A 15,530-nucleotide genomic window follows, 5' to 3' on the forward strand; every position below is an offset into this window, starting at 1 on the left:
TATGTCCGAAGTCTAACGGTTGGGGAGAAATTAAGAGGAGAAATACTGGCACATCTTATGAGTCCATGTACTAAACTTCATGTGTTATTCCAGATCTTCTGTATACGGTTAATTTAAGTTAACCTACATCGATTTAACCTTTACCTATGTCTGAAGTCTAACGGTTGGGGAGAAATTAAGAGGAGAAATACTGGCACATCTTATGACTCCATGTACTAAACTTCATGTGTTATTTCAGATCTTCTGTATACGGTTAATTTGAGTTAACCTACATCGATTTAACCTATACCTATGTCCGAAGTCTAACGGTTGGGGAGAAATTAAGAGAAGAAATACTGGCACATCTTGTGGCTCCATGTACTAAACTTCATGTGTTATTCCAGATCTTCTGTATATGGTAGCATCTGAGTTCCACAACACCAGTGCAACACACACAACAGAATACACATTCACTTGACATTTAATTCGTGTATTCGCATAATGAATATGCAGATATGCTTTTTCCTTATGGATTTTGTGATGGAAATGCATTAGCTGCTGAGAAATACAGACGATGTTTTCCCAATCGAAGAGTTCCATCTAGCTGTATGTTTTCCCGAGTTTACCAGATGTTATCTGAAACTAGTAAGTTACTGGTACCAAGTATTTAATTGAGATTGGAAAGAGAACCAGTACCAGTACCTGATATGAATTTACAATTCGTGGAATCAATAAGAAGGGCAACCTTAGTAATTTGTTTTGTGTAATTATTTTATTTCCTTGCTAAGTTTGTACACAATTATGGAATAAACTTATTGGGACAACACAAGATGCAGCATTTCCATAATGTACCATATCACAATGTTCTAAAACGTATAAATACGTCTATAATGCCTACCTCCATTTAAAAGTTCGTCCATCAATAATTTCCCAACCGTTACATTTTGGACAGAGGTATACCGGTATCAGGTTAAATACTGTAGATGTAGATTAACCCAAACTACATTATCCCGAAGTATTTTACTTTCCTCTTGAGACATTCTGTACATGTAGTTCTCATATTGAGAGAGAACACGAAAATTTCGCACCATCTTGAACTTCGAGCATATCTAAAATCATAAATAAGATCTCAACACTATAACTGCACATTTTATTATTCAACTAGTTACAATTTGTACAAATAATTTATATAATATTGTTACACCTTTCGACATTCAGAACACAATACTACTCAAATGCTCACTCTCTCGGACAGGTGGACAGACGTTTATAATAACTGTACTATTATCAGCTAATATTAGCTTTCAAATACTATGACGTCATAAAGAATATTTTAAATGTATTGCTGCAACATCAAAACTGTTGCTTACATACATGTTTTATGACTACTGTTATATAGAAAATTTCTTGAAGGTTCTAGGTAATAACATGCAAGTTTAATTTTTAAATGAAAATGGAACTGATATTAATACCATGATACAGGGCATATCAAAAGTCCGGTAACACTTTCAATATTTTATTACACAAAAACTACTAATGATAGCACTTTCAAACACACGTCAGTTTAAAGTCAAACTCTCAAAGTTCGTTTTACACCTTACAGAGATTCAATGTGTGAACCACGAGTGACTCGGCAGATGTCCAAACGATAATCAAACTCTTCCCATATCCTTTTCAACATATCCTCTGTGACCGTGGCGGCAGCTTCTCGAATTCTGGTTTTTAGTTCCTCTAAATCACGTGGCAAAGGTGGTACAAACACACGGTCCTTTAGGTACCGCCATAGAAAAAAGTCACATGCAGTCATATCGGGTGACCTTGGTGGCCAAGTCATGAAACATCTGTCCCTTACTCCAGCACGTCCTATCCAACGATCAGACATCTCCGTATTCACGTAAGCACGAACTGCATTGTGGAAATGTGGAGCCCCATCTTGCTGAAAGATGAAATCATCAGCTACAACAACAGGCAGCAGATGACGATGACTTATTCAGCTGCTTAATTTTCAGTGACGAAGCGACATTCCATACAAGTGGGAAAATTAACAAGCACAACTGTCGTGTTTGGGGTACACAGAAACCTCACAGAATCATTGAACATGAGCGTGATTCACCAAAGGTGAACGTTTTCTGCGCATTGTCACAACGAAAACTGTACGGACCTTTCTTCTTCATTGAGGCTACTGTGACTGGACATTCATATCTGGACATGTTGGAGCAATGGTTGGTGCCTCAACTTAGACAAGATCTCGATGACGATTTCATCTTTCAGCAAGATGGGGCTCCACATTTCCACAATGCAGTTCGTGCTTACGTGAATACGGAGATGTCTGATCGTTGGATAGGACGTGCTGGAGTAAGGGACAGATGTTTCATGACATGGCCACCAAGGTCACCCGATATGACTGCATGTGACTTTTTTCTATGGGGGTACCTAAAGGACCGTGTGTTTGTACCGCCTTTGCCACGTGATTTAGAGGAACTAAAAACCAGAATTCGAGAAGCTGCCACCACAGTCACAGAGGATATGTTGAAAAGGATATGGGAAGAGTTTGATTATCGTTTGGACATCTGCCGAGTCACTCGTGGTTCACACATTGAATCTCTGTAAGGTGTAAAACGAACTTTGAGAGTTTGAGTTTAAACTGACGTGTGTTTGAAAGTGCTATCATTAGTAGTTTTTTGTGTAATAAAATATTGAAAGTGTTACCGGACTTTTGATATGTCCTGTATATAGTTAGAAATATGGATACTATGAATATTAATTTCACTATGGGTTGTTGTTATTATTGTTTAGACAACTGTCCGAAGACAGATTTGAACCTCACAAGTGATACCAAGAAGGCACCACTTATGAGGTAACTACACCAGGAGATAATGGGGTAGGGTGGCCAGTTCTTTTCTCCCTCCATTGCATAAATCGCCCACTAGCTACATATTACACTAGTCAGACTTCAGATGCATACAAACAATTGTTCATCTCACTATGGGTAATACATGTTATTTATTTTACAAGGTGAGAATAAGGTTTTACGGTTACCAATTTTGACGATACAGATTCAGATGGATTCAAATTATACAATGCTGAAAGGCTGTCGAGTTATTGGTAGCAAAAGCAACGGTTATTAAGATTATTTTATATTTACCACTCGAACTAATGCTTATTTTGCTCCAGCAGTGAGGTAAATACATTCAAACTGTGTTAAATGTTTCTGCCAAATAATCGTGCCCTGCATCACATCTATACTAATAATAAATCTGTAGCCGAAATTTTTCTGGTAATTTTCGATTTTCCAAAAATAATTGGTCCTAACATATATACTTAACCGCCCTGAAACCGCAAATCGCTTTTTTGAAATTTTTGTTTGTATGTCTGTCTGTCTGTCTGTCTGTCTGGATGTTTGTTACCTTTTTACGTGATAATGGCTGAACCGATTTATATGAAAATTGGAATATAAATTAAGTTCGTTGTAACTTAGAATTTAGGATATACCCGGTATTTTATTTAAAAGGGAGATTATAAGGGGGCTTGAATTAAATAAATTGAAATATCTCCCTTATTATTAATTTTCATGAAAAATATTACATAACAAAAGTTTCTTTAACAATAATTTCCGATAAGTTTTATTCCATGCAAAATTTTGATAGGACTGATATTTAATGAGATAAATGAGTTTCAAAATTACAATAACAATGCCATCTAAGGCGGTGTAATGAAATAAAAAAACAAATGATTTCGTCTATAAGGGGCTTTGGACAACAACAATCGAAAGCTATGAAACATAGCCTACAGAGAATGTTTCTGTGTTTGTATGAAGTAATATCGGAAGCTAAATTAACCGATTTGTATAATTAATTATTATTTCACTATTTGAAAGTGTAGTTTCTCTAGATGGACATAATGTTATAATGTTATTACAGTAACTTCTGAGTGAATCGAGGACAGGTAAGATTAAAATAGCTTCTTATGCCCAGAAAATTTGATAGGCATTCGTTTCCTGTATATCCTAAAATAATTTTTATGACCAAATGAGTCGTCTCTGGATCAAAATGATCGCATTTTAATTTTTTTTTTAATACAATTCAAGTAACATAATAAACGATTTATCCTTCTATCAAACACGAATGTTCCCTGAATCAAATGTCCTATTTTAATTATATAATTACTTTATATTTATTTCTAACGGGGTGCAGTGGAGCGCACGGGTATGGCTATCTTGAATAATTGTGTACCGTGTTTCTACTTGTTGAAAGATTAGTTAATTTCTTGAGTCAATTTCTCGAATTTAGAGACACGCTGAATTTTTATCTTCAATTTTAGGTTGTGATCTTTCTGTTATTTTCAAAATACGCAAACATAATTTTATCACAAGTTGTAATTACTCTTTCTCTTAAAAATTTAACCTCGTTTAACAATTGTATTAGTACAGGTACCAGTATCTAAAAAATGATAAAATAATTAAAGTGAAATTTCACATATGTTTCATATGTTATCTACATTTTGTCTTTATAATATATAGAAATAAGATATAATATAAAATATACATATTATATAAGTTTTAGAATCGTACAAGGAGTGATACAAGCTTAGTATGATCATAATCTCAAACTAAGTCTTTGACTTCGAGCCACTTCGTTAATTGTATCTTAAAAAAAAAAAGAACGAAAAAAGAAAAAGACAAAACTGCTATCGGTACTTTTTTTTTTCTTTTTACTTTAACATCACTCATAGAGGATTTGATTCCCTAAATTCGCTATCTTGACTAGTGTTTTCATGGCACACCTCAGCTTCACAAAATAATTCATCTTAAATAACAACAAAAATAATGTCATAAATATCTCAACAATTTCATACCATTTGGAAACACTTTTGATTTAAAATATTCTGAATGACTTCTTTTCTATCCATTATCTTAACAACATCTAAATACTGAATGTAGTAACATTGAAATACATAATATCATTAATACTGCATACAGTGGCGAAGCATCTTGAAAGGTACTCAGGTTTAAGTCTATCTACCAAAAAAACAGTAATAATAGCCTAATGATACATTTCAAATTTAAATGTAACAATTTCTTGTATCATTCATTTTCCACACATTTTAATATCCAAGCCTTTCTTATTCACAAACTGTCTCATTTCAGTGTTAATACTCGTATTTAACCCAACATTGGTCATTATATGAGCATTTTGCTCAGTATCAAATTCAAATGACAATCACATCAAAATGGAAAGGATATAAGTTTGTCCTTCTCTAGCGACTTTGTAAGTGTTGTCTATTATCTGCTAGAAGAATTTTCTTCGAACAGTACACAGTATTCTGCACAGAAAATATTTGTCAGAAGAGTAGCTCAGTTATGATGGAATAATTCCTGTCATGTCTTTGTAAAGCCAATAAATTTCTAATCTTAAAACAGGTTTATTATTTCCCTTTAAAAGTTACTAAACTTTCCCTTGAATATAGGTACGAGGCACATCCATAAAGTAACTTTCCCATTCCTCCCACAGCTAACAAACCATATGTTGTCCACACCTGTGGAGTAACGGTTAGCGCGTCTAGCCGTGAAACCAGGTGGCCCGGGTTCGATTCCCGGTCAGGGCAAGTTACCTGGTTGAGGTTTTTTCCGGGGCTTTCCCTCAACCCAATATGAGCAAATGCTGAGTAACTTTCGGTGTTTGACCCCCGACTCATTTCACCGGCATTATCACCTTCATCTCATTCAGACGCTAAATAACCTGAGCTGTTGATAAAGCGTCGTAAAATAACCTACTAAAATAAAATAAAAACAAACTATATGTTGAGCGAAGCGACTGCGTATACATGATAGAGTAATGTCCTCGCATGGCGCATGCACTAGCGGAACTTCCCGAGTGCTCTCAGTAGCTTCGTTGCATTGGTTGAAGATGGACGCTCCTATTCCAGTTCCTGCCACGTGTGAAGTACGATCAGTGATAAAGTTTTTGAATGCACAGAGCATAGTGTCGATTGAAATTTATCGTCAGCTGTGCCAGGTCTATGGGCCTAACGTCATGAGCAAGCAGATGGTTCGTTGCTGGTGTAGACAATTTTCAGTAGGACACCAAAATGTGCATGACGAGGAGCACAGTGGGAGGCCAGCCATCATCACAGACGACCTTGTTGAGCAACGCACCATCTGCTTGCTCATGACGTTAGGCCCATAGACTTGGCACAGATGACGATAAATTTCAATTGGCGCTATGTGATGTGCATTCAAAAACTTTATCACTGATCACATTTCACACGTGGCAGGAGCTGGAATAGGAGCGTCATCTTCAACCAATGCAACGAAGCTACTGAGAGCACTCGGTAAGTTCTGCTAGTGCATGTGCCATGCCAAGACATTACTCTATCACGTACAAGCAGTCGCTTCGCGTAACATATGGTTTGCTAGCTGTGGGAGGAGTGGGAAAGTTACTTTATGGACGCGTCTCGTATTTCGTCAGACAATTTATTCCTTTCTAAAATAAAATAAAAACATGTACTTTACAATACAAAAGCCAGTTGAACATAAATAGGACTGGGAATTGTTAAATCTGATATTTATATTCTTTTCAAAGAAACTATAGGCTATATCATGATACAACAAAAGAAAGTTCCAAGTCTTAAGAAAACACGTTTTTCACTTCAACTCGGTATCTCATCCAGGCTCTGAACATTCTTACAAATAAAATCCAATGTGACACTAACTTCAGCAAAATACTGAGTATGCGAGCACCCGAACGACACTGTGTATAGCGACCTCTATCGAGTTAATCAGAGAGACGAATGGGATCACTTCATTAAAATTTCGGACCAGTACCTAAGTTTATTCATGCTGTGTTTATTGCTGACTGAAACCAGAGACCTCTGTGTGTTAAAAGTGTACAGGAGTGGCTTTGGATTGATGTTATGTTTTATTTAACGACGCTCACAACTGCAGAGGTTATATCAGTGTCGCCGGATGTGCCGGAATTTTGTCCCACAGGAGTTCTTTTACATGCCAGTAAATCTACTGACATGAGCTGTCGCATTTAAGCATGCTTAAATGCCATCGACCTGGCCCGGGATCGAACCCGCAACCTTGGGCATAGAAGGCCAGCGCTATACCAACTCGCCAACTAGGTCGACCTTTGGATTGAGCTTAATAATAATTTATGATGTTGTGTGAAAGAGGACTAACATAAACATGCTCGGAAACAAGTAAAAATTACCTAATAAAATCTTAAAGCTAAAAGTAGTAGCTGAGTATCGCATGAGCAGAAATAAATATATCACCTGATAACTCATGCAGTTCTTCCTGTCCCGTGCTTAATATAAATCCGAAATTACTGTTACTTCTTTGGTACAACATATGAGATAAAAGTGTTAATAACAGCACACAACATGGCAGATTACACACAGAGCTCTCTCTGAATCATTGTACCCTCGGCAAACCCTTTTAGTGCAAGTCGTGATGGTATTCTGCTCCGAGTTTCTTGGGCATGTTTAGAGATCTTTATCACTGCTCTCACAAACTGGGTCTCGTAATTTAATTCGCAGATAAATTGTATTGACATCCACTGATAGCGTTGTATTTAAGCTACAGAATGAGATACTGCTCGCTTCCGTATCTTAAGTCACACTGCCGCAATCAGCCCTGACTCATACAGCGCTACCCCACTGAGGTTGCTAAAGATGGTCATTTCGCCATGCCCCTCATCCATCTAGTCCAACTGGTTTATATATTGTGAAGAAGTGACGTCTGTCCTCTATCTAACTGTAAATAAATAATTAACATAGCTCTTGTAGTTTGCGTGCAGCGAGTGTTTCAAATTTTGCATTTTTGGGACATCTGAAACTCATTAAGTACTCTCTTACCCACACTCGAAAAAGGACGTAGTTCTTCGCAAAAACAGTTGCGAGATTTATACTAGGATGCAAGAAGATGAATGAATAGTATCTGACAGGCGAAACGTTACCAACTAACCTTCAAGACTTATCAGTTTACTCAGTACCAAACCATCAGCCTCGCCACTGAAGCATATTGCACTTGGAACACTAGTTCTAAAAAGCTGAGATCATTCAAATGGCAGGAGGTTGGAGATCTGTAATATGTTGCACAGTAGCCTTCTGTAACATAGATACAGAAGAGTTCTCTACAAGAGGGATATCTGGTTTACCTATAAAAGTTACAACAGAATTCTCTATCATAGGTATGACAGATTTCTCTGTCAAAGGTATTGCTGATTTCTCTGAGAGCTGCTCTGAAGATTTCTGCATGAGAGACAAGCCAGATTTCTCTAATAGAGGGACTGCTGCCTTTTCCATATATGGAATATCAAGTTTGTCACTGTACGAAATAGGTTTCTCAGAATATGGCACATGCAACTTGTCTGCATAAGATATGTCTGATTTTGGTATGTAAGTTAATGGTGGTTTATGTAACTGTATATATGGTGCAACTGATTTATCTATAAGAGAATTCTGTATTAGAGGGATTGATAAATTGTCGAGATGCGTAACCATGGGCTTTTCCGAAGGCGTTGTAGATGCCTTTTCTCTGAGATGACTCTTCTCATGGCCTTGGAGATGTTGCTTTATGCTGAAAGTTTTCTTACAAACAGAACATTCAAACGGTTGACTGTCCGTGTGTAATCTGGCATGTTGTGATAGGTAATATTTACTCCTGAAACCTTTGTTACATATCGGACAGTGATGACGCTGAATGCCTGTATGTATCTTTGAATGTCTCACTAAATGACTTCTTAGAGGGAAGTGCTTGAAACAGATGGAGCACTTATGCAGCTTATCTCTAGTATGAAGTCTCATGTGCACAAGCATCGTATCTCTTCGAGCAAATGTTTTGTTGCACATGACACATTCGTGTTGTTTCTCTTTAACATGAGTCTTTGAATGTATTTCGAGGTTTCGTTGGCATTTGAACATTTTACTGCAAACGGAACACTGATGTGGCTTCTCATCAGAATGCACGAGACTATGTCTGTTCAGATGAAACTTCTGCGTGAAACATTTAAAACAGATGGGGCATTTATATAAATTGTCCCCAGTGTGCAATTTCATGTGCAGGCGCATGCTATCCTGCCTGGAGAATAATTTATCGCACACAGGACACTTATGTCTCTTGTCGCTGTAATGGATTTCAGTATGGATGTTCAGCTCTGATATACTCTTAAACGATTTACTGCAGACGTAGCACGGATAAGGTCTCTCTTGCGAATGCACAGTGACGTGTCTATTGAGATGGAACTTCTGGGGGAAACACTTCAAACACACAGGACACTGGAAGAGTTTATCATTAGAGTGAAGACGCATATGAAGAAGCATGGTGTCGCGTCGAGAGAAAGTCTTATGGCAAACCGAGCACTCGTGTCGTATTGTAGAAGAGTGACAGTTCTTGATGTGGATGTGTAAGTCGCCCTTCTTCTTGAAGGATTTCTTGCAAACCATGCAGTGATGGGGCCTCTCCACAGTATGTATTGTCATATGGCGATTCAAGAGACCTTTCCGAGTAAAACACTTCATACACACCGGACACTGATGTAACTCACTTCCTGTATGGAACGCCACATGTCTTTGCATTAAATGAACGTCTGGAAATGATTTCTGACAAATAGGACATTTATACAGTTCCTCGTTATGTGACATTAAATGTATGTCCAACTCAAGTTTTTTAGTAAATGATTCTTTACATATTGTACAATCTATGGGTAATTTTGGGGAACTTTTCTTCGCGTTCTTTAGCTTATGTAATTTATATGATGATATATCATCGAACCCCAGTACCATTCCGAGTGACTCACCGACTTCCCCATATTGCATATCGCGTATGTAGTCTGTACTAGTGGCAACACTTCTCTGATTACTTTCATTTAAGAAACTGTTCTGAATATGTGGTGGAATTTCTAAGCTTTTATGATACATATTGCTAGCATTGTGAGTCATCAAACCTGTCTCTTCCATTTTTACGTATAACCTTCCTTTCACCAATTAAAAAAAATCTCATTACCTGGTTTGTTATGTAAGAAAAGAAAAATTCTCTTCAAGTCTGTAGAAAATGTCTTTCATTTTGCTATATGGGCAGAGTTAGAATTGCTGTGCTTCTGTCTCGAGATCTGAAAACAGAAATAGTTTGAAAACTCTTAAACCCAAAGTGGGCTAAGTGTAATACCAGATAGGGATGGGAGGTTATTAAAAAATAACAGGTTATCGGTTAACCATATTTTTAAATTAATTTAACCTGAAGGAGGTTAACTGATCAAAAATAAACAGTTAACAGTTTTTTGTAAAAAAAAGTTTAAAGTTGGCTAATTAGTCACGAAAACAAAATGATACGTTACTGCCAACAGACATCAATTAACAATTTACAATTAACTATGAACCAACTAGAAGATAGTTAAAAAGACGCTGCAAAGAATTTTTATGGTGGAGACTTTTGTGACGAAAAGTGATTGTGGGAAAGAAAGAAGGCAATTTAGTAGGAAATCCCCAGGTGTTCTTGTTCTGCATAGAATCGCAATATTAAACCAGGGGCGGTTATTCAGGTGAAGTAGGTGAAGTGCTCCTTTACATATTTATGTGTAAAACACAATTTTATCTCGTATTAATAATTAATTCTAGTTATTACCGGTACCATATTTCTAAAATAAAAAAAATTCTTTTCAGTCGTTATGAACAGTGTTTAGTTGTATAAATAGTACCTGTAATCATCCGCTGAATAGAATAATGTCAACTGTTACGAGCGCCGAGCGGTGTCTATTAGAACTTACAATACTGTAGAAGTGAAATTATTTGGGTTCCCATTCTCATACAGCACTTGGTTTCCATGGTAACGTGACGTCACGCACTAAGGAAAGATTGTATGAGTGAAGTGCGTTTCTGAGTCTTTCAGTTACGGAGAACTGTCAGACTTGTAGGTGGAGTAACCAGTTTGCAGATCTAACGGTACTAATAATAGAAAAGGGTTGAAACTGGCCTCCAAGGCTGGGGGCTATTGTTTAAGGGCTGTGAAATTTTACAGTATGTACTACCTGACTCGAGAATAGTATTCTCATTCCCTGTGTCTTAGCAGCCACCCCTGCAGTGGTAAATTAGCTGGCTCTATATTATTTTATCAGGAATACACCACACATACATTAGCAAAGTTTAAAAGTTGTTTTCCGCGGCGTGTATTGTTTTTTCTCATGAGCTCACCAGTTTTGTTCGAGCTCTTGTATTTGAAAGTTTAACGTGCGTGTAAATGTATACATGTAGTTTAATAGTGTGTACGTATATATTAACTTATTATTTAATGTATTTAGAGTGTACTAGTGATAAGTGTATATAGTGTACTCATCCTACATCTAAGTGTATATTACATGTTTAATTATTATAGTGCTATTATACAAATACGAGTAGGACCAATACATAGAAAATGTTGATAAATGATTGCGAAACATGTATCCCGAAAATGACACAGTTGTAATTTATCAGAAATGTCGTTTTGTAGACTTAAATATGAGGATAAAAAATGTTTTAAATTCTTGATGATTTACAGTTCCATTTGTTTGTTTTTTTTTTTTCAAAAGTGCTAGGAAAATAAAGAAGTTGTAAAAAATAACTTTAAAAATTCTTTCGATGAAAGAAGCTTTTCTGTTTGAAAATATTGAAAATTTCACTCGAAGTTCGCTGCTTTAAAAAATAGGAGGATTGGCTTGGTCTGCAAGAAATTGAGTGAGTCCTCAAATAAATTAGTTTTCCTGTTTGCATGTGTTCTAGAACTAGTAAAATTGTACGTAGTTTACGAATAGTAGGCCTACTCATTATATTGGTAAAACTGTTCATGCATTTGTTTATGTGAACAGCACTTCACCTATTTTTTTGACGGCGAGCCGCTACTGTATTAAACCTCATAAAAAGTTCAGGGAAACAGGTTCGGGATTAAATAAAAGAACAAACATGAAACGTGGTGTGTTGCAAGTGCTTAAAGAATAAGTAGAACCTATACTGTTTGATGACACAATGCCCGGAAATACAAGTCAGACATATAAGTACTAAAGCCATTTGTTGAACAATTGAATGACATCAAGTGTCAATACACATATTTCTAACAGGATTCGGCTACTCTACATACCACAGATGAGACACTGGATTATATAGAGGAAATATTAGAAAATAGGAATATAAGTAAAGAGTTGTGGCCTCCAAGATCTCCCCATTTTTTGCTGGCGACTTTTATTTATAGGGTACGTAACTTAAAAAATAAAGTTTATAAAAATAATTCGCACACAATTCAGGAATGAATGACAGTACCACAAGAGAAATTGGGTGGATCCTGGAACAAAACATTTATGTGTAAATGCATGTTTAACAGTGGAGGGAAGTCATTTCCAACAACTCTTATAAGCAAGGTATGTGCAAAAATGGAACATTGAACATTTTAATAGTTAATATTATTTTTCGGAAATTGAAGAACTGTGTAATTTTTACTCTGAGAGAGCAAGTACCGAACTTTCACACACTGCCATATTTAATTATGGTTTATTTAACGACGCTCGCAATTGCCAAGGTTATATCAGCATCACTGGTGTGCCGGAATTTTGTCCTGCAGGAGTTCTTTTACATGCCAGTAAAGCTAGTGACATGAGCCTGTCACATTTAAGCACACTTAAATGCCACCGACCTGAGCTGGAATCGAACCCGCAACCTCGGGCACAGAAGGCCACCGCTATACCAACTGCGCCACTCAGGGCGATTCACACACCCTTAAAACTCAAGAATAATGGTATTTTACAAACAACTTCAAATTAGTGTAACTTTGAAAATATTGAGATTAGGACAAATGTTTATATGACTTTTTTTGCTCAGAATGTCTTCGGAAATAAGCTCTTTAAGGGAAGGTATATCCTCGTGAATCACCCTGTATAACGTGTGAATGTGGGTCTAACTTATAAAACAATTTTTTACAGTTTTCTGGTCTCAGTACTATCTAGGGCTGTCCACTCGGCTAACAATTTTAATTTTAGGCTATTTTAATTATTTCTTTTTACAAAATTCATACCTAACAGTTAATACAGAAGCCACAATTTTTCTGACAACAAAATTAAGATATTTTACAACATTTTCTTAATTCAGTATTACTAATAATTCAGTAGGTCAACCGTATTATAGGCTTATAGCTTGCATTTACATGAAAAGTTATTTTTGAAACTATCTGTAAAACTGCAGTACAAGTGTGAGGTACAGTAACTGTAATAAAATGTTGCAAGTGTGAAATATTAAGATGTCAATACACCCACACTACTTGCAACAAGTACCGTAAACTGGGGTTACTTTGAACACAGAGGAAACTTTAAACATTTTTTCAGACAATCATATTTAGGTTTCTACATGCTGCACTTGTTATAGACGGAGGTAGAATATCATAAAAATCATTCTCATACCAAATTTACCTCCATCTATAACAAGTGAAGCATGTAGAAACCTAATTATGATTTTCTGAAAAAATGTTCAAAGTTTCCTCTGTGTTCAAAGTAACCCCAGTTTACGGTAATCAACTTTATTTCAGACTCTATTCTATTTGTTTGTACAATGTATTTTGATACGAGATAAAGTCGTCTCATTTCTAATTCCTTATGAACTACCGGTAAATAAATTGATGTATGATTATTACAGTCTGTTGTACAAATTGATAAAGTGCAGGTACCATTTGTGGCTAGTGTGTCGTTTCTTGCTACTTTCAGAATAAACAGTTTAAAACAAGATTGCAATGTGGCATGCAAATATTCTGTTGATGTCAATAGTAACACAGTATGTCTCTGCAATAGACAACAAAATTAACAACCATTAACATGAATTTGTAAGTAGTAACCAATTTATTTTTTTTATACCACATAAATGAGATAATGCTGAAGTTTACCCATTTCACAGTATTTACAATTCACCAAAATATATAGAGCTGTAATTCTGGGTTTATGCCTCTGTAAATCCTATGAGATGTGGTCGAACTATAGAAGATAATTCGTCCTAGTATTTCAGTTCCTCCTGACATTCTCATTTTACCACTGCTCCATTAGGCCTATCGCCACATTGCTTCATTGCTTGAAAACAATCTCTAATTGAAAGAAGTGCGTAGTTAGGCTAAATAAAGAACTGTACTACAGCTATCTGCATTGTATAGGCTTACCGTATATATTAATTTTTAATATAAAAGAGTAAAATCAGATTTTATCCGCGAATGGAAAGTTATTCTCGTGTGCTACAGGCCTACATTATTTTATCCATTTCTAGTATATAATTTTCATTTTAAATTGTATGCTTTTTCTTTGCAATGTGTTTGTGAAGAAATTATAAATGAATGAATGTACCGGTACCTATGTATGGAAGTTATTGTTTGCTAATGTGTTGACTGTCAAGAAAATGATTTTTAAAATTTTAATTTCACAAATTGTTTAGGTTGCTAAGGACGGCGAATAAAGACTAGGTTAGATACCAGTAATGGATGAAAGTAATTTTAATATATACCGGTACATATTAATGTGTATCTGCTTGTTTATTGTGTCAAAAATTATAGCCCTACCGGTAAGTTAATGTGCATAAAATTCTACCTTTCTTCATTATACTTATTGTAAATATGGGCAAATTACAGGCAGAAAAAAATCAGTTGCGTTATATGAATGCATCGGTAATTAATCAAGTGAAGATCTGATATACATAGGTTTCCGAATGATTTATTAATCAGCAGGGAATGAACGAATCTACATTTAAATGAGAACTGAAGTAATATCATAACAAGATACTAAAGTCACTGAACACTTAATATGAATATCTTTCAATACCAACCAATATTTGGGGATCCGAAAGCACAGAATACCATTATTTAGACTGTAATGTCAAAATGATCGGAACATACCGTACATAACCTGTCAAATGTCACTTTATTCAATGAGAAATAATTTACGAGGTACCCTATTTATATTCCAGTATCACAAACTGTATTCCTGAAAGTAGACATTATACTAAGTAGTCGAGGACAGAAAACTAGCTTCTGTTTCAAATCAATAATTGCAGTAAATCTAACAATTTGACAAACAAAAGTGTTTAATTACTTAAGGCGTATGCTGAACCAGCAGAAATCAGTATTACCAACGTATATAATTTTACACTAAATTAAGGTTACCACATGTCAAATTGGATTTAAAGGATTACACACAATTACTTGAGAGTATCATTTTAATTTATTCATGAACTATTTACATTTAGAAATATTTCTTTATACAAAACAAATGAGTTCACAACTTAACAAAGAAGTTCCATCGCCAGATGTAGGAATGCTCCATTCCCATTCTTCACATTTTGCATGTCACCCTTTATGCCCTTTATACATGAAATGAGACATAAGATGAATCGGAATTCGGCTATTATCGGATTATCCAAAAGACGTCGATCGCTCTATTCTCCAGACCAAGTGGTAGTAGCAAAACCATATATAACTAACAAAGGCTTTTATTATCCTCTATCTTGTTTTAAATGGCATGCTATGTAGAGAAGTTCCGAAATAGGCTATATTACTG

At 35.8% G+C, this 15,530-nt stretch overlaps 1 protein-coding gene across 3 annotated transcripts; it reads right to left on the reverse strand.

Annotated features, from left to right (window-relative positions):
• Window positions 1-6,360: 6,360 nt before the first annotated feature.
• LOC138695060 (zinc finger protein 888-like) lies at window positions 6,361-15,074 on the reverse strand. Of its 3 annotated transcripts, XM_069819411.1 has the most exons (3): window positions 14,800-15,074; window positions 9,989-10,094; window positions 6,361-9,533 (listed from the first exon to the last, which is right to left on the reverse strand). In XM_069819411.1, exon 3 carries the CDS (start codon window positions 9,502-9,504, stop codon window positions 8,044-8,046), a length of 1,461 nt encoding a protein of 486 aa, XP_069675512.1. In that variant the 5' UTR covers window positions 9,505-9,533; window positions 9,989-10,094; window positions 14,800-15,074; the 3' UTR covers window positions 6,361-8,043. The 3 variants fall into 3 exon arrangements, with proteins under 3 accessions (XP_069675512.1, XP_069675511.1, XP_069675510.1); XM_069819410.1 differs by having other exon boundaries at window positions 6,361-10,094; window positions 14,870-15,074; XM_069819409.1 differs by having other exon boundaries at window positions 6,361-10,094.
• Between the last annotated feature and the right edge of the window lie 456 nt (window positions 15,075-15,530).

The sequence above is a fragment of the Periplaneta americana genome, chromosome 2 (assembly GCF_040183065.1).
Source record: "Periplaneta americana isolate PAMFEO1 chromosome 2, P.americana_PAMFEO1_priV1, whole genome shotgun sequence".
NCBI classification, from domain to species: Eukaryota; Metazoa; Arthropoda; class Insecta; order Blattodea; family Blattidae; genus Periplaneta; species Periplaneta americana.